The 17,917-nt window shown below is 69.9% G+C and overlaps 2 protein-coding genes across 2 annotated transcripts; one reads left to right on the forward strand and one right to left on the reverse strand.

The window, feature by feature from the left end:
- Nucleotides 1-2,869: 2,869 nt before the first annotated feature.
- DTX1 (deltex E3 ubiquitin ligase 1) lies at nucleotides 2,870-10,212 on the forward strand (the record flags this gene model as incomplete). The annotated part of the gene is made up of 9 exons (XM_082774508.1): nucleotides 2,870-3,128; nucleotides 5,223-5,892; nucleotides 8,043-8,104; nucleotides 8,215-8,376; nucleotides 8,461-8,522; nucleotides 8,604-8,762; nucleotides 8,870-9,031; nucleotides 9,109-9,198; nucleotides 9,341-10,212. The coding sequence occupies 9 exons, from the start codon at nucleotides 2,870-2,872 to the stop codon at nucleotides 9,563-9,565; spliced, it is 1,851 nt and encodes a 616-aa protein (XP_082630634.1). The 3' UTR covers nucleotides 9,566-10,212.
- On the reverse strand, nucleotides 10,185-17,345 carry LOC309884936 (rasGAP-activating-like protein 1; the record flags this gene model as incomplete). Its single annotated transcript, XM_082774423.1, is given in 22 exon segments — nucleotides 10,185-10,463; nucleotides 10,466-10,542; nucleotides 10,743-10,829; nucleotides 11,095-11,215; nucleotides 11,304-11,474; nucleotides 12,196-12,342; nucleotides 12,423-12,601; nucleotides 12,805-12,943; nucleotides 13,397-13,534; nucleotides 13,619-13,811; nucleotides 13,912-14,024; nucleotides 14,109-14,173; nucleotides 14,274-14,427; nucleotides 14,508-14,625; nucleotides 14,708-14,790; nucleotides 14,874-15,011; nucleotides 15,117-15,198; nucleotides 15,755-15,884; nucleotides 15,972-16,033; nucleotides 16,130-16,243; nucleotides 16,350-16,406; nucleotides 17,253-17,345. Coding segments are annotated over 22 exon segments (2,712 nt in total). The 5' UTR covers nucleotides 17,318-17,345.
- Nucleotides 17,346-17,917: the final 572 nt, after the last annotated feature.

The following is a 17,917-nucleotide window of genomic DNA, read 5'->3' on the forward strand; positions in this document are numbered from 1 at the left end:
TGGGTGTGCATTCATGGGTGTGCACATCCGTGTGTGTGGATGCAAGTGTGTGTGCATGCATGTGCATGAAAGTGTTTGTGCGTGCATGCATGTGTGTGTGTGCATGCAATTGTGTGCATGCGTGTGTGTCTGCATGTGTGTGCACACTCACACGTGTGTGCAAGGCCCTGAGGTTTGTTTGGGGCCACGTCCCCATGAAGGCAGTGGGGAGCCTAACCCCACATTTGTCCTTGGAGCAAGGGGTCCCCGCGTCCCCCCGGACATGTGGCGTGTCCATGTGTCCCTGTGTCCCTGTGACCCCATGTCCCTGTGACCCCGTGTCCCCGTGTCCCCGCTGTCAGGACGGGGCTGTGCTGTTTACCCCAGCGGTGTGCAGAGCAGAGGAAGGTCACCTCACTCATCCACAGACTAAACACACCTGGGGCACATGTCCTGCACGTCCCCGGGGGGGTCAGGAGGTGACACACCGTGCGGTGGCACGTGGCCCTGGGTCTGGGATGTCCCCATCATCCCCTGAAGGGATGGGGATCGGGTGCTGGGGGACTGCGGGCTCTGGGGACCCCCAGCTTGTCCCCACAGTAGGGCAGCCCCACTCCCTGGCCCGGCTCCATGTCCCCATGTCCCATCTCCGTGTCCCCACGTCCCCATGACACATCCCAGGCAGGTACCCGGGCTCCGAGCCGAGCCAGCAGAGCTGCAGTGCCACCGTGCCCCGCGGCTGTCCCCAGCCTCCTACGACCCCCCGATCCCGCGTGGAGCCCCGTGTGCCCCCCCCACGCGAGGCCACCAGGTGGCACTGCGAGGCCACCGCGCCCGGCCCTGCCCAACCCACGGCCGTGGGGCGACGACCCCGTGGGGCGATGGACACAGCGTTGGGGGGGGGGGACACCCACCGGCGCTGTCCCCAACCTACCCCCAAACCCCCCCGGAGCCCTACACCCCCCCCCCCGTGCCTCAGTTTCCCCCCTCTCCATCACCCCCTGCCGGGATGGGGACCCCCCCCTTTTAACCCACGCGTGCGCCACCGTCACGGGTGGGGGGTCCCCGCCGAGAGCGCCCAGCCCCCGGTGCGGGTGCCCGCTTCCCCGGCGCGTGTCCCCGCCGCGGGTGCCCGCGCGGCCGTGCGCGCCGCCGGTGCCCGTGGCCGCCCGGCGCTGGCGGAGCGCTGCCGCCGCCGCCCGGCCCCGCTCGCTCCCGGTGCGGTTTGCGGGTCCCGCAGCGGCTGCGGCTGCCGGAGGTAGCGGCGGGGGGGGCGCGGGCGAGGCCGGGCGGCGACGGCGGCGGCCATGGCGGGGCCGGGGGGGCGGCTCCGGGGGGAGCGGCGGCGGCGGCGGCCGGGGGGTTACCGGGGGTAGCGCGCACCGCGGGGAGAGCGCACGGCGGGGAGAGCGCACCGGGGGAGGGGGCTGCGCGCCGGGATTATCGTGCAGCGGGGGGGCTGTGCGCCTGGATTATGGTGCGCCGGGGGGTGCCGTGCACCGGGGGGGCTGTGCACCGGGGGTACCACGCACCGGGATCGTTGTGCACCGGGCGGGGGGGGGTCGGTGCGCCGGGATTATGGTGCACCGGGGGGTGCCGGGCGCACGGGGGGTGCCGTGCACTGGGATTATTGTGCGCCGGGATTATCGTGCACGGGGGCTGCCGGGCACCGTGGGCACCGTGGGGCCAGGCCTGGCCTCTCCCCCTTGCCCCCCGTGGCCCACGGAGCCCGGGGGGGTCGTTGGCGTTGTTGGGCCCCTCCGGTTCTTGCGGTGCTCGGGGTGCCGGTGGGTGCCGGGTGAGAGCGCGGGTGCACACGCGTGTGTGTGCGTGTGTGCGTGTGTGTGTGTGCGTGTGTGCGTGTCCCCGTGGGTGTTTGTTGTCGTGCTGCCGTGGGCCCCGGCGTGCGTCTGCCTGTCTGCCTGCCTGCCTGTCTGTCTGTCTGTCTGCGCGGGTCCCCGCTGCCTGTTTGTGTCACCGGGAGCGGGTGCCAGCGCGCGGCTCTGTGTCGCTCTGTCTGTCTGTCTGTGGCTCGGCGTGTGTCCGTGCAACAGCCCCCCCCCATCCCGTTCCATCCCTCGCACGGGGGCTGTGGGGCTGTGGCGGTGGGTTTGGGGCCGGCTGGGGGGGCCGAGGGGGCCGGGACATGCGGCCCGGGCTAACCCCAGCCCGATGCCTGCAGTGCAGATCATAAATCAGTGCCGGCTGGAGCTGGAGGGCCGCGGGCTCCCCGGCACGCAGCCGCCTGTGTGGGGACGTGGAACTCGCTGGCTTTTTGGTTGTCCCCCCCCCGAGCCCCCCTGAGCCTTGGGAACAATTGTCCTCGCACCGCCTGTCCCCCCCCTTGTCCCCTGTCCCCCTGCTCTGCTGTCACGGCCGGGGGGCTGGCAGACAGCCCGTGCCACCCGGCTGCGGGCACAGCCAGGGCCTCTGCGGGGTGATGGGGACAGTCCCCAAGCTGTCACCGGCGAGGGCAGGGGCACGGCTGACCGGTGCCACGGTCCTGTTTTGCAGGTGACACCCCCGTGGCGTCCTCGGAGCTGTGGAGCGACTGGTGACATTGTCTGGGCCCGGAGGAGGAAGAGGAAGAGAGGGTGCTCCGTGTCACTTGTCCCCAGTGTCCCCACCGAGCCTGGGGGACACGGAGCCGGAGCCGTGCCCACGGTGCCCGATGCCCGGTGCCGGCTGATGGATCGCCCTGGCGCGGTGCGGCGGTGGCCCCGGTGGAGCAGGACCGGGTGCCCCGGGGGTCTGGGTGTCACCTCCCTCCCCCGCTGAGCTCCAGAGCCGGTGGGAGCAGCGAGCAGGGACGAGGACATCTCATCCCCCGCCGCCGAGACGCGCGTCCCCGTGCGGAGCATGGCGCGGCGCTGAGCTGCCGGCCCCGGCCATGGCGCGGCAGGGAGCGGGGGCCCTGCTGGCCTCCGGCACTTTGGGGTTCCCCCCCCAAAACCTGGCCCGCGTGGTGGTCTGGGAGTGGCTGAACGAGCACGGGCGCTGGCGGCCCTACTCGGCCGCCGTCTGCCACCACATCGAGAACGTGCTGAAGGAGGACGCCCGCGGCAGCGTGGTGCTGGGCCAGGTCGACGTCCAGCTGGCGCCCTACGTCATCGACCTGCAGTCCATGCACCAGTTCCGGCAGGACACGGGTAAGGGGAGGTGCTGGGATGGGTGTGCGGGCAGCCAGGGGTCTGCTGGGGGTGGATGGCAAGGGATGGGTCTGTCTGTCCCAGGGTGTGTCCGTCTGTCCGTGTCCTCGCTTTGCTGCTTCATTTGCTCCTTCCTTCCGTTGTTCCATGCATGTGCCCACCCGTCCCAGCGTAGCACGGCGTATTTGGCCAGCATTCCATTCGGGTGTCTGTCCAGCCAGCCGTCCTGGTGTGTGTCTGTCATTCCATCCGTCCACCTGACTGACCATCTGTCCAGCCATCCGTCTGTCCGTCCGTCCGTCCGTCCATCCAGTTCTCCATCCATCCACCCATCCATCTCCATCATCTCCATCTCCATCTCCATCTCCATCTCCATCTCCATCTCCATCCATCCATCCATCCATCCATCCATCCATCCATCCATCCATCCATCCATCCATCCATCCACCCACCCACCCACCCACCGCCCCGCCTGTCCATCTGTCCTTCCCCTCCCCATCCATCTGTCCGTCCCATTCCTCCTATCCTCCCCTGTTCCCCCTGGGCCCACTCCTCACTCCCCATTCCCTTCCCCCCTGGAAAAGGCCCCACTTCGGGGGCTGGGGGGGAGCTGTGGCCACGTGCCACCCCCCCGGCTGGGCCACACAACCAGGACAGGCGTCCTCGGGGAAATCACGCCCCGTCCCACACCGCCTCCCGGCCCAAACCCCATTAACCGTGACCCACTAAACCAGCACGTGCTGGCTGCGCCCCAGGGGACTCATTGGGGACGAGTGATGGGGTCTGGGGGTGGTGTGGGACCCTTGTGGGTGTGCGCCCTGCTCGCCTGCAAGGTCCCCAAATGTCCCATTTCCTGGTGCTGGGTGCTTCTGGGGACACGTGCCTGTGCCGGGGTGGGTTTGGGGTGCAGCGTGCCACCGGAGTGGGTGCTGCAGGCTGTCCCCTGCCGAGGTGACAAGTCGGTGGTGCTTGGGGACATGAGGGGCCATGCTGGAGGTCCTGCTGGTGCCACTCCAGCGTGGGCTGGGAGGCTGGGGACTGGGGGGGAGTTTGGCACAGGGACAAAGCCATGGGTGTGGAATGAGGTGACCCCGTTCCGAGCAGCAGGGGCGTGCACCCGCGGGACACGGGTGGGACGTGGGCACGAGTGGGCAGCAGGATGAGGGACGTGGATACGGGGAGGCCGTGGGATGTGGGAGGTGGGGGCAAACACCAGTGGGATGCGGGACACGGATGTGAGCAGGATGTGGACGTGAGCCAGCAGTGGGGTTTGGGACGTGGACATGAATGGGCAGCGGGATGTAGGGCACGGCTGTGAGCGGGGTGCGGTGTGAGCAGGCAGAGGGTTTGGGGTGAGGACCCGAGCGGGTACGGGCTGCTCTCGGGGGGCTGCGGCAGCACAGACCCCCCCACGGGGCCACGGGCAGCGCTGCCTCAGCACCAGGCGGCAGCTGGGGCCAGGCGCTGCTGCCTGCCCGGCTGGTGATTAATGACCCTTATTAGAGTCGTTAATAGGGCTGGGCAAACGCTGCCGGCCGGGGATGGAGGCACAGCGTGGTGTCTGAGCAGGGCACGGTGCGGCCAAGGTGCAGGGGCACGGGGCTGGGGGCTGCGACGTGCACCCTGTAGGTCTGGGCGAGCTGCGAGGCTGCTGCCGAGACCATTTTGGCTGCAAATAAATAGGGAGGGAGCAGAACTTGGCTTTGCACGGGGGCTGAGCCGAGGACAACGCCGTGACAGCAAGCCCTGGTTCCCAGCTGTCAGGAAACCCCTCCTGACCGGGAAATGTGTCCCCAGCCAGGGACGTGTGGGCTGAAGGGATGGAAAAAGGCGCTCGGGGTCGAGCAGCATCACCTTTCCCTCAGCCAGAACGTGGTGTGGGAGCGCAAACACCGCCGTGACCGCTCCACGAGTCCCCGGGGAGGGCTGTGCAGGCAGCAGCGCGCTGCAGACACCGCTATCGATCGCTCCCGGTGGCTGCGGGTGGTTGTCCTGCACCCTGCGGGGCTTCGTGCCCAAAATCCCTTTCCCTAGGGGGGGTGGCTGGTGGGCTGGGAGCAGCCCAGGCGTGCGCTGAGCCCCGTGTCCCCGCAGGCACCATGCGCCCCGTGCGCAGGAACTTCTACGACCCGTCCTCGGCGCCGGGGAAGGGCATCGTGTGGGAGTGGGAGAACGACAACAGCTCGTGGACGCCCTACGACATGGACATCTGCATCACCATCCAGAACGCCTACGAGAAGCAGCACCCGTGGCTGGACCTCTCCTCCCTGGGCTTCTGCTACCTCATCTACTTCAGCAGCATGTCGCAGATGAACCGGCAGACGCAGCGCAAGCGCCGCCTGCGGCGCCGCATGGACCTGGCCTACCCGCTCACCATGGGCTCCATCCCCAAATCCCAGTCGTGGCCGGTGGGCGCCAGCACGGGGCAGCCCTGCTCGTGCCAGCAGTGCCTGCTGGTCAACAGCACCCGCGCCGCCTCCAACGCCATCCTGGCCTCGCAGCGCCGCAAGCTCTACCCCGGCGGCGCGGGGACGCTGCCCGTGCGGCAGAGCAGCACCTTCGCCGGTGGCACGCTGTGGCCGGCGGGGACGGGGACGGCGGCGGGCGGCGTGGCCAAGGGGGAGACGCCGAGGGCGCCCGCCGGGGCTTTTGGGCGCAGCCAGAGCGCGCCCAGCGGTGCGCAGCTGCCCGGCCTCAATAATCTCAACCGGCCCGGCACGCAGCGGGGGGCCGGCGTCAGCGCCCGCGCCGCGGTGCCCCCGGGGTAAGCCGGGGATGGGGAGGGTGGCCCCGGGAAGGGGACGTGTGTGGTGTGGCTGTGGATGCTGGGTGGGGTGGCACAGGGTGGCGGCACGGCAGAGGGGAGGGGAGGTGGCGTGGGATGTGTTGTTGCCTCGTGGAACAGCGCCAGTTGTCACCGCTCGGTCACCGTGTCACCGCCAGGCGTGGGGACGTGGTGGCACATCCTTGTTCCACGGTGCCCATGCCCGGGGCTGTGGAGATTTGTGCTGTGCCGTGCCATGGCACTCCGTGCCACTCCATGCCATGCTGTGCCACTCCATGCCACGCTGTGCCGTGCCACTTTGGCTGGAGGAGATGTGGTGCCAGCTCCCAGGGTGGTTGTGTCCCCACTGTCCAGCATGGGGTCTGTCACCCCAGAGTGTCCCCGTGCCACCAAGCAGGGCTGTGGGGGACTCGTGGTTATGGGCACCGCAGCCTGGTGTCCCCTGTGCCGAGGGAATGTCACCGAGGCCAGCAGCACGATGGCCAAGTCCCCGTGGCCGTATCCCTCTGTGGGTTGGCCAGGGGTCCCCGCGGGGCTCTGGGCACGGGGCTGTCACCAGCCAAGGGACAGCAGGGAACAGTGGATGGATTCTGGGAGCCGGGAACCAGCCCGGATCCAGACCCCAGCTATTCGGTGGGAGCTGCCAGGAGGGGAGCGAGCACCCAGGGCTGGCACTGAGCCCTGGTGGGGGGACAAGGGGAAGGAAATCCTGTCCCATCCCTCCCCGCCTCCTGCCACCACGGGCTGGGAGGTACAGCGGGACAGCTCTGTGCAGTGACGGTGACAGCGCGCCGGGTGCCACCTCCGCTCTGGGGCGCGTGCCGTGGGAACACCTGCTGGCCCCCGCCCCGCGGATGTGCCTGTCCCCTGGGACTGGGGTACAGAACAAGCACTGTGGGGCTCCGTGGGGCAGCTGGGGGGCATTGCCCAGCACGGGGACATCCCTCTGTGTGTCCCCCGCTGCCCGTGACCGCAGCCCACAGCCGGCTGGGGCAGGGGACGTGGCGGTGAGGTTGGGGACAGGGGGGGCACGCAGGGTCGCCGAGCCCCCGCCGTGTTTCCTTCCTCTGCTGACGCGCTGCTTTCGCTTCCGTGTGCTGGGCCAAGCTGTCCTCGTCCCTGTCCCCGTGCCAGCACGCAGCCCCCGTCCTGCGCGGCCCCATGGACAGGTAGGAGGGGACGAGGAGCGCCGAGGCCACCGCTGTCCCCTGTAGCCTTGGCTGTGCCGCGGTGTGGCCGAGGGTGGGTTTGGGGACGACGGGGACACCGCAGGTGGGGGCAGGCACGGTTATAGGATGGCCCAGGGTGTCTGGGGGGGGCAGAGAGGGGACAGATCCTGCCCGGGGGTGGGGTCTTGTGCCTGCGTTGTGGCCACGGGGTTGTGCGTGGGGACATGGGGGTCAAGGGGGGGATCACACCCAGCTGGTCACGTTTGGGAGCGGGAGAGGTGGCCGGGAGGGCACTAACAGCACCGCTGCGGTGTGGGGGGCTCTCCCCACGCCCCCCCCAGCCACCAGCAGCCACCCTGGGGCAGGACAGCGCCCACCCACCCGTGGGCACAGCTGCCTCCACCTCCGCCACGAGCCCCCAGGGCGCACCGAGCGCACGGGGACGCGCACAGAGGATGCACGCATGGGCGCACGCGGGCACAGCGGCACCCCCACGGCCACGTGTGCCACCTCCGTTTCTCCCTTCGGTGCATGTCACCCCAACGGTGCCACCGAGAGGGCAGGGCCAGGGGACATCTCTCCACGGGGCTCACGGGTTCCTGTGGCTTCTCCAGCAGTCCCCGAGGCCACCACTGCCACTGTGGGAGCTGCTGGGGACGAGGAGCACCCACCCGCAGCCCCCGCTGGGTGCCAGCAGGGTGCCCGGAGTGGGGGCAGTGCCCGGTGTCCTCTCCTTGGGGCTGGCACCCTCTGGGGCAGCAGGGAGGACGCACACCGTTGGGTCCCCAGAGGTGGTCACACCGCAGCAGGTCACATCCCCTTGTGCCACAGCAGTGTCCCCAGGGTGCCAGCGAGGCTGGCGAGGGGACACCCTGCCCCATACCCCACCCTGGGGACGTGCCACGTGCCGGGGGGACAGCGCCAGCCCCGCTGAGCCCCTTCCCTCCCCTCTCTGCGCAGGGTGCCAGCCCTCCCGGTCAAGAACCTGAACGGCACCGGCCCCGTCCATCCCGCCCTGGCAGGTAACAGGGGGTTGGGGATGCCACCACGAGCACCCAAGGGTGCTCCAGGGGGGTGGGCCAGGGATGGGAGGGCCATGGCCGTGCAGACAGCGCTGCCTGTCCCCTCGCAGGGATGACGGGCATCCTGATGTGCGCCGCCGGGCTGCCCGTCTGCCTGACCCGCGCGCCCAAACCCATCCTGCACCCGCCGCCCGTCAGCAAGAGCGACATCAAGCCCGTGCCCGGGGTCAGCGGCATCTGCAGGAAAACCAAGAAGAAGCACCTCAAAAAGAGTAAGGAGCTGCCGGTGATCCCCTAAACGGGGAAAAGGGGGCAAGGTGGGCAGGCTCTGACCGGCATCTCCCCACCCATGGCAGGCAAGAACCCGGAGGACGTGGTGCGGCGCTACATCCAGAAGGTGAAGACCCCCCCGGATGAGGTGAGTAGGGTCGGGTTGGCACATCAGGAGGGCAAGAGATGGGTAGGGAGGGTGACAACCGTGCCCCCCACCCCGTCCCAGGACTGCACCATCTGCATGGAGCGTCTCGTCACCTCCTCGGGCTACGAGGGCGTCCTGAGCCACCGCGGCATCAAGCCCGAGCTGGTGGGCAAGCTGGGCAAGTGCGGGCACATGTACCACCTGCTGTGCCTCGTGGCCATGTACAACAACGGCAACAAGGTGAGACCCGCCTGGGGACACCGTGGGGGCCGTGTCACCCGCTCTGGGTGGGTGGCACAGGGCTGGGCACCCATGGGTCCCCATGCCCACCCCGTGCGCCCCCGCAGGATGGCAGCTTGCAGTGCCCCACCTGCAAGGCCATCTACGGGGAGAAGACGGGCACGCAGCCCCCCGGGAAGATGGAGTTTCACCTCATCCCCCATTCCCTCCCGGGTTACACCGACTCCAAAACCATCCGGATCGTCTACGACATCCCCACCGGCATCCAGGTGAGCTGCCCACGTCCCCCGGAACCCCCATCCCAGTGTCCCCGTGCCTCCTGCTCACCCCTCTGCCGTCCCACCAGGGTCCGGAGCACCCCAACCCCGGCAAGAAGTTCACGGCGCGCGGCTTCCCGCGGCACTGCTACCTGCCCGACAACGAGAAGGGCAGGAAGGTGAGCGTCCCTAAATCCCCGGGGGTGGCGTGGGTGCCGGGGTGGGGATGTGCCCGCGTGGGTATGGTCCCAGGGGTTGGCCCCGCACGTCCTTGGGGTGCCCGTGCCGGAGGAGAGGGACGCAGCGGTGGCCGTGCCGCAGGTGCTGAAGCTGCTGATCGTGGCCTGGGACCGGCGGCTCATCTTCACCATCGGCACCTCCAACACCACGGGCGAGTCGGACACGGTGGTGTGGAACGAGATCCACCACAAGACCGAGTTCGGCTCCAACCTGACGGGTCACGGCTACCCCGACCCCAACTACCTGGACAACGTCCTGGCCGAGCTGCTGGCCCAGGGCGTCTCCGAGGCCACCCTGAAGGACTGAGGCCGGGGCGAGGGGCTCCCCGCCACCCCCTAGGCCCCATGCCGCCGTCCCCGCCGCCCGCGCCGCTTCGCCGCCGACGCCACAGCCCTGCCGGGTGGGCTCACCCCCCTCCGGTGCCACCCGCCGCGCGTCCCCGTCCCCATCCCGGCTGGCCACCAGCGCGGCGGGCTGGTGCTTTGCGCCGCGTCCACCCGTGGCCCCTTCGCGCGTGAGCCGCCACCGCCGCGTGCCGCCTGTGCCACCCGCCGCCGCCCCACGGAGCCGCGTCCAAGCCGGTGCCATGTGTACGTCTCGGTGTTACTCAATACACGCCACGCCGTGTCCCGCTGCGTCCCCGCATCGCGCGCCCTCGCGCCCGTGCCGTGCCGGGGACGGGGTGCTGGGTGGCACCGCCGTGGGGGGGTGTTTGTCACCCGGGGGGTGTCGCGGAGGGTGAGGTTTGGAGATGTGCCATGGGGACACGGAGCTGTGGTGGGAATCTGCATGTGTGCGCACACGCGTGTGGGTGCGTGATGTGTGTGCGTGCATGTGTGCGTGCGTGATGCATGTGTGCACACTCGTGTTCGTGCATGCCGTGTGCGTGCACACGTGTGCTGCGTGTTTGTGCACACCCGTGCGCTCACAGCCACGCAAACGTGCACACGCGCTCTTCCACGCGTGCCCGCACCCCCGTGGAGATCTCGCCCCTCCGTCTCCCCAGATCACAGCAGCACTGCCACTCGTGTCCCATGCACCGCAGCCCACGCGTGGCCCCTGCAGCCCTTGCACACCCAGCCGTGCACCCCGCGACCTCCTGCGTGTCCGTGGGACGCCCTCGCTGCGCTGTCCCCTCGTCCACGGGGGCAGCGGAACGGAGGAAGGCGGAGAGGACTACAACTCCCAGCATGCCTTGCGGCGCAGGGCGGGGCCGGCCGGGCCCCGGCGGCGCAGGGCATGCTGGGGGCTGTAGTCCCAGCCGGCGACGCGGTGCCGCCACCCTTTAAGTGGCGGGGGGCGGGGCCGCGTCCGTGTCCGTGGGCGAGCTCGCGGCGCCGTGGCGGCGAGCGAAGGCCTCGTGGGCGATGTCCAGGTCCCGCAGCACCTCCTGCAGCCGCCCCCACGCGGCTCCTCCTGCGGCACCGGCAGCGTCAGCGCCCACCCGCGACCCCCGGCCCCCACTCGCGACCCACGCACCCACCCGTGCGCTCGTCCGACTGCGGGCTGCGAGCGCGCACCCAGCCAGGCGCGGCCCCGCGTGCGTGTGCCCGCGGGTGTTTGCTGTCCCCTAGCGGAGGAGATACCCGTGGGTGCGCACACGCGTGGGTTTGCACGCGCGCCCGTGCGTATTTACGCGCGCCTTGCTGGGGAGGGGGTCCCCGCGCGCCCCCCGTGCGCCCCTACCTCCCTGCCCCGCCTGGGGGGGCTCCATCGCCGCGCCTCCCTCAGGCCCCCCCTCTGCTGCCTCCCTGCAAGACAAGGACCCTGAGCCATGCCGGGGGGGCACCCATGGGTGCTGGGCACCCCGCACAGCCCCCCCCTCCCCGCCTCACCGCAGCCGTGCCCCCGCTGCCCGGAGGTGCCCGTAGAGGCTCTGCGCCGCCGCCGCGGGGTCCAGGGGGTCGCTCCACTCGCCCAGGGCCACGGCACCGTGGGTCCTGCTGCAGCCGGGTGCTGCCCAGGAGGATCTGGGTGGGTGGGGGGGTCCTGCTGGGGACCCCCCCCACACCCACACACCGCACCCATAGGTCCCCGGCCTTACCGGTGCGGGCAGGCTGCAGGCAGCAGGACCAGCGGGCGGCACGGAAGGCGCCGGGGTGGCAAGTGGGCAGCATGGTCTGGTTGGTGCTGCTGGCCTGCCGCAGCGCCCACAGCCACTGCCACAGCTCCTGCGCGCCCTGCGGGGACACGGGGTGGGGGTGGCACCCAGCGGGTGTCCCCCCCCGAGGTGCCAGAGGTCACGGTTCCACCCCGCAGCGTCCCCAAAGGGGTGGCACCGCGGGGACAGCAAGTGGCGGTTTGGTGGCAGAGGGGTCTGGGTTGGAGATGGGGGGGAGGTGGCACTGTGGGGGCGGGGATGGATCCCCAGTGGTCCCAGTATGGACAGGGATGGTTCCCCAGTACACCCAGTACAGACAGGGTTGGTACCACAGTGATCCCAGTATAAACAGGGCTGGTATCCCTATGGCCCTAAATATAGTTAGAGGTGGAATCCCAGTGACCCCAGTACAAATATCATTGGATACCCCAGTGACCCCAGTACAATAAGAGCTGATAGTCCAGTGACCCCAGTAGGGATATAGCTGGATACCCCAGTGACCCCAGTACAATAAGAGCTGATAGTCCAGTGACCCCAGTACGGATACAGCTGGATACTGTACTGATCCCAGCACAGGTTGGGCAGGCACCCCAGTGACCCCATTACAACCAGTGTAGGATACCCCAGTGTTCCCATACAACCGAGGCTGGCACCCCACTGTTCCCAGTACAACCAGTAGAGCTGCATTTGGGACTGGGACTATTCCCACCACCCCCAGGCTCTGCTTGCTTCCCCCTGGGCTGGTTACTGGTGTCCTGGGCGGGGGCACCCGGGGGTGCTGGGCTTGGAGGGGGGTGTCCCCAGTGTCCCAAGGGTGCGGGGTGGGTGCCCCCACCTTGCACTGGATGTAGGTGGTGCGGAGCTGCCCGGCGCCGTCCTGCGCCACGACCTGCATGACGTGGGGCTGCGGGAAGGTGCCCTCGTCCACGCGCTCCACCGCCCGCATCTGCGCCACGGGGATGCGGCAACGCGCCTGGGGACCCTAAAACGGGACGGGTCACTGCGCCCACGGCCCTGACACCCACCGGTGGGGTTGTGGGGATGGTCGTGGGCAGCACCCACCTGCCCCTCGGGGGTCTTGGAGTAGGACAGAGCCTCGGCGCTGAGCCAGAAGTACCTCTTCTTGAAGGCGAAGCGGGGCAGCAGCGAGGAGGGCTCCTCGGCCTCGCGCACGTGCAGGAAGCCCTCCTTGATGGTGGCCGTGGGGCACAGAGGTGCCGCCAGCACCGGCTCCTCGCCCGCTGCGGCCGGGGCATTGAGGTGGGGGCATCGCCTCGGGGTGCCACCGCCTCGCCCAGCCCGAGGAAACCCCAAAACCGGAGCCTGAATTCCCCCTTTAAATGGGGAAGCACCCCCCGGGGTCCTGGGGGATTTTGTAGGGTTTGGTGCCACCCTCACCCCCCGGTACCACGCAGGGGGTGCCTGATGTGCCCCAAATGCTCACCGTGGGTGCCGTCCACCTCCACCAGGCTGTCCAGGAAGGTTTTGACGCTGGTGATGCTGGGCAGCAGCACGGCGTGCAGCGGGGCCATCCAGGGCTCCTTGCCCAGCTGCAGCCCCAGGTTGCCGATGCTCTGCAGCGCCTGCCCCGCGAGGGAAGGGCTCACGCTGCCGGGTCCCGTCCCCAGCACCCGGCGCTTGTCCCCCCCCACTATGTCCTGTCCCCCGTGGGAGTGGGAATTGGGGGAGGAAAATGGGAAAGGGGGCGGCACGGGGTGGTGGGACCCAAGCAGGCAGCGCTGCCCTGTGCTTGGTGCATGGTGACAAGTGGGGTGGGTCACGGCATGTGGCATGGGGACAGGAATGGCTCTGCCCTCCCTGCGGTCCCTGTCCCTCCCTGCGGTCCCTGTCCCCTTATGGGAAACCTTTCCCTCCCCTGGGTCTCCCTGCCTCTCTGGGGTCCCCTTCCCTCAGTGGCATCCCCATTGCCTCCGGGGTCCCTGTCCCTTCTGGGCTCCCCATCCCTCCTGGGTGTCTCCATCCCTCTCGGGTGTCCCCGTCCCTCCCCGATGTCCCCGTCCCCAGGCTCCCCACACCTTGGCGAGCAGCAGGAGCGTGCGGCCGGTGCGCGGGTCGGCGTGCTGCTCCCGCAGGCCGAAGAGTTTGGGGGTGAGGACGGCGGGGGCGAAGAAGCGGAGGAAGAGGAAGCCGCTGATGGAGAAGTAGCGCACCTCCTGCCGGGGCAGGGGGACAGAGCTCGGGGCTCGGCCACCTCCTGGCACTTTGTGGCCCCCCCTTGGCCCCGCCGTGGCCCCCACCTCGTGCTGCTCCGAGGGGAACTGCTCCTCCACCCGCCTGCGGAGCTGCTTGAAGGCCGCCCTCATGAGCGGGGGACACTTCTCCACCGAGCCCACGATGGCATCGACCGTGTCCCCCAGGTAGCCCTGCAGCAGCCCCAGGCTGCTCTCCCGCACCTGCGCCTCCGACAGGGACCCCTTGAAGGAAATCCTCCTGCGGGGACACCGCCGGCTCGCCACCGGGATGCCCGCTGCAGGGGGTGGTCCCCATGCTACAGGGGGACACCAGGACGGGAACGTGTCCCCGCACTCGCCTGCCGCGGCTCAGCTCCATCTTGCAGGGGTCCAGTTCCACGTACTTCTTCTCCTCGAAGACGCGGTTCACCACGGGCTTCAGGACCTCGTGCAGGTAGGGCAGCCCCACCACCTGGTGGGACACGAGCCACCCTCCTTGTCCCCGAGCTGTCCCCGGCGCCGTGCCCGTGTCCCGACGTCCCCCTCCCTTGCTCACCTTCATGAACATCTCCACGGACTTGGAGGCCAGCGAGTTGGAGCGGAACAGGGTGTTGGGGTCCGCTGGGAGACAGCAGGACATCCCCGTGTCCTCCTTGGTGGCCCCGCTCTGCCTCCCAAAAGGGGGTTTTTGGGGAGGGGGCAGCCAGCCCCCAGCACTTACTGGTCCTGGCCAGCTCGCGGGCGATGAGGTGGTCCAGGAAGGGCACGGCCAGCCCCTGCGCCAGGAAGATCTTCACCAGCTTGGTGGCCACGTCCTGCCGGCTCTCCCCCGAGCTCACCTCCTCCAGGACGGCCAGGGCCGTGCCGGCCGGGGGCTGCGGGGAGGGCAGGGTGGGCAGGGGGCTGCCACAAGGCTTGGGGGGACACAAGCGTGTCCCCACCCTGCGGCACCCACCTGGCCCGGGCAGCGGATGGGCTCTGCGAGGAGCTGGATGAGGGGCTGGTAGCAGTGTGGGGGCAGCACCTGCTCCTCCAGCAGCCTCACCGCCAGCCGCAGGGACCCCAGGCGCCCCCTGCAATGACACCACGAAGGGAGAGGGTGGGACGGATCCTGACAACCCCCCCCCCCGGCACCCTCATGCCTCTCGTGCTCACCCCGGCTCCTCGGCGCTGCTGGCGAAGGGCAGGAGCTGGAACCAGCCCTTGGTGGCACCCGGGGTGCCCACGGGAAGCTCCACCTGGGTTTTTGGGAGGAAAGCTGAGCCAAAGGGGGGGCGCACACCGTGGCACCGGTGTCCCCTGTGCCCCCCGAGGCCCTCACCCGTCCCAGGAAGTCGTTCTTGCCCACCATGTCCCAGTCCCACACCTCCACGCTCAGCACGGCGTCCCCCAGCTCGCCCTCCTCCAGCTCGAACTCCAGCACCTCGTCCCAGCGCGGGAAGCGGGTTTTCTTAATCACCTGCGGGGACAGGGCCGGTGGCGGCAGGGGACGAGGTCCCCACGGGACCCCCCAGCCTTTGGGGACGTCCCCCCACGGTGTCACCGCGCTGCCACCCGGACTCACGGCCGTCTCCTGCGTGTGCCCGCAGCACGACACCCGGGCGAAGGGGTCCGAGGTGCCCGAGGGGTCCCGGGGGGCCAGGTCCCTGCGGGAGGGTGGGGGTGCAGTGAGGTGGCAGGATGGCACCACGGGGGGTGCTGGCACCCTGTCCCTGGGTGAGGGGGGGGCAGGTGGCCCAGCGGGGGACGCTGCTGTCCCTCCTGGCTGTCCCCGTGGCCATCCCGTTGCCTTGGTAGCCGCTTCGGTAGCCATGGCAGCGGGATGCTGCTCCTGCCTCTGCCAGCTGCCTGCGGGCGCGCGGGCACGCACAGCCACACGTGTGCACACGCGTGTGAACACACACACACACGTGTGAACACACACACACGCATGTGAGAACACGCAGACTGCCACCCCAAACCCAGCAGCCCCGTCTGAGCCCACCCCGATGCCACCCGCAGCCTTCGGGGCGTGCCTCAGTTTCCCCCCAGCTTGCAGCCAGCGGGGAGAGACACGGCGCGTCCCCTTGCCTGTCCCACGGGATGTGCCACCACCATCCTCACCACCCTACCCACGTTCACGGCTCCGCCGACCCCCACCAGCCCAAAATGAGACCCCGGTGTGGGCGCAGCCCCCTCCCCAGCACCCCTGGGTGCCGCTACCTGGCCCCGATGAGGTGGCAGCGCAGCACCCGCGGGTGGCCCTGCTCGGGCACCTGCACCTCCAGCTGGATCTCGCCCTGCACCTCCTCGTCGGGGTCCACGGGCGCCAGGCTGAGCCAGCCGTCGATGCCTGCCGAGGGGGACGGGGTGGGCACCAGCAGCACGGGGACGGCCCCTCTGGGCCCCCCCCAAAAAATCCCCGAACCCCCCGGCTCACCCCGCGGCTCAGCTGAGATCTGCTGGTGGCTGAGCGACACCTTGCCGATCACATCGTCGTGCCTGCGAGGGGGACACCGATGGGGACGGCCACCCTCGGGTGGCAGAGCCTCAGTGCCACCCCCTGGACCCCCCCCACGACCCCGTTGCCCCCCCTACCCGATGGTGTCTTCGTCCAGCACGTAGATGGCGAGGCTGCGGAAGCCGCGGGGCAGGCGCAGGGTGTACTCCTCACCCCAAAAAGGGTTCAGGCTCTTCCACACCGTGGCCGTCCTGGGGGCACGGGACCCCCGTGGGCACGTGGAGGGGAAGGAGGGGGTGCGCCCACCCCCCCACAAAGTCCCCGTGTCCCCTCTCCGAGCGGGGCACGCTCCCCTACCTGGCCACCACCTCGTTGTCCACCTTGACCACGCAGTAGGGATCGCTGGAGCCGGAGCTGGGGGTGGGAAGGGGACGGGGGACGGGGGTCAGCACCCCAGGGTGCTGCTGGGGGGGGTGTCCTCAGCCGGACCCCACAGCTGGCACCCTCCACGGGGTCGGCACTCTGAGCTTTGGGGCCCCCGGGGCCACCCCGAGCCGCTTGTCCCCATGTCCCCAGGTGTCGGTGCCGGTGGTGGCACCAAGCCCTGAGTTTCTGTAGCAACCTGGGCTCGGGGCTGGGGCGGTGTCAGGGTGACACGGTGACACGGTGACACGGTGACACCCGCTTTTCCCTGGCCCAGGTTCCCTCCCGGCCTTAACCCTTTTCCAGCGGGGCGGAAAAGCAGCGCCCGTGCCCCAGGACCAGGGGACGAGGGACGGATCCTGCCTCTTCCTCCCCGGTGGGTGCCCCGCACCCTCCCGGCTGGGTGCTGGGGGTGTGGGGCAATGCCGGGGCCCCCCCAGTTCCCGAACCCCCCTCTCTCGAGCCCCCCACCCCGGGGCGATGCTCAGCCAGGAGCCGGACCCCAAAGGAGGTGCCCCCAGCCCCAAAGACGGGACGGTCCCGGTGGGGACCCCCTGGCTGCGTGCCCTGAGATGGGGGCACCCCAAAAGGTCCCTGGGGGGGCTGTGCACCCCAAGAGCACTACCACAGCCCTGGGGGAGCACCCCGAGCCCCCCTTGCTGGGGGGGGGCAGCAAAAGGGGTGAGGGGCTGAGGGAAACCCCTCCATGAGGGAAACGGATCCCTGGCAGCAAAGGGGGGCGAGCGGGGAGCCCCAAAACCGGGGGGAGAGCAGAGCCCACCCTATTCCACGTCCCCCATGGGGTGGGGGGGCTGAGACCCCCCCGGCGGCACTCACACGTCCTTGGCGGGCAGATCCTTCCCCTCCAGCACCCGGCAGCGCAGCGAGGTGCTCTTGGCCATGCTGGCATGGCACCTAGGGGTCCACGGGGGGGGGGGGGGGGGCTGCAAGGTTTGGGGGGGGGGGCAGCGAGGCCCTGCTTCCTCCTCCTCCTCCTCCTCCTCCTCCTCGCTGCGTCCTTCCTCGGTTTGTTTTCCTCCGTGCCGGAGCGAGCAGGAGGCAGCGAGCCGGAGCGCGCGGGCGAGCTCGGGTGGGCTGGCCCCGTGCCCACGGACACGGCGGCACAGCCCGGGGGGGGGCGTGGGGGGGGCTCACCGGGGCCCCCCCCCCTCTCCCCACGCCCACCCACTCGTGTCACCCGCATGGCCAAAGCCATCCTAAGCCCCGTGCCTAGCAGCGGGGAAACTGAGGCACGTCCCCTGCGCCCGGTGACCCCCACCCGGACCCTTCGGGTGTCCCCCCCCCTCCAGGGGGGGTAATTTCGGTCCTGTCACAGCCGGGAGCCGTCAGGGACTGTCCCCAGGTTTTTGGGGGGCTGTCCCCGTATGTGGTAGGTGTCCCCCCACCCCTCGTGTCCCCGGGCAGCAGCTGGGTGTGGGGGGGTGATCCCTGGGGGGCACCGGGGGGGGCTGCGTGCCATGCCCAGGAGTCAGGGGGGGTCA

The sequence above is a fragment of the Aythya marila genome (genome assembly GCF_965140915.1).
Source record: "Aythya marila genome assembly, chromosome: 17".
In the NCBI taxonomy this organism is placed as follows: Eukaryota; Metazoa; Chordata; class Aves; order Anseriformes; family Anatidae; genus Aythya; species Aythya marila.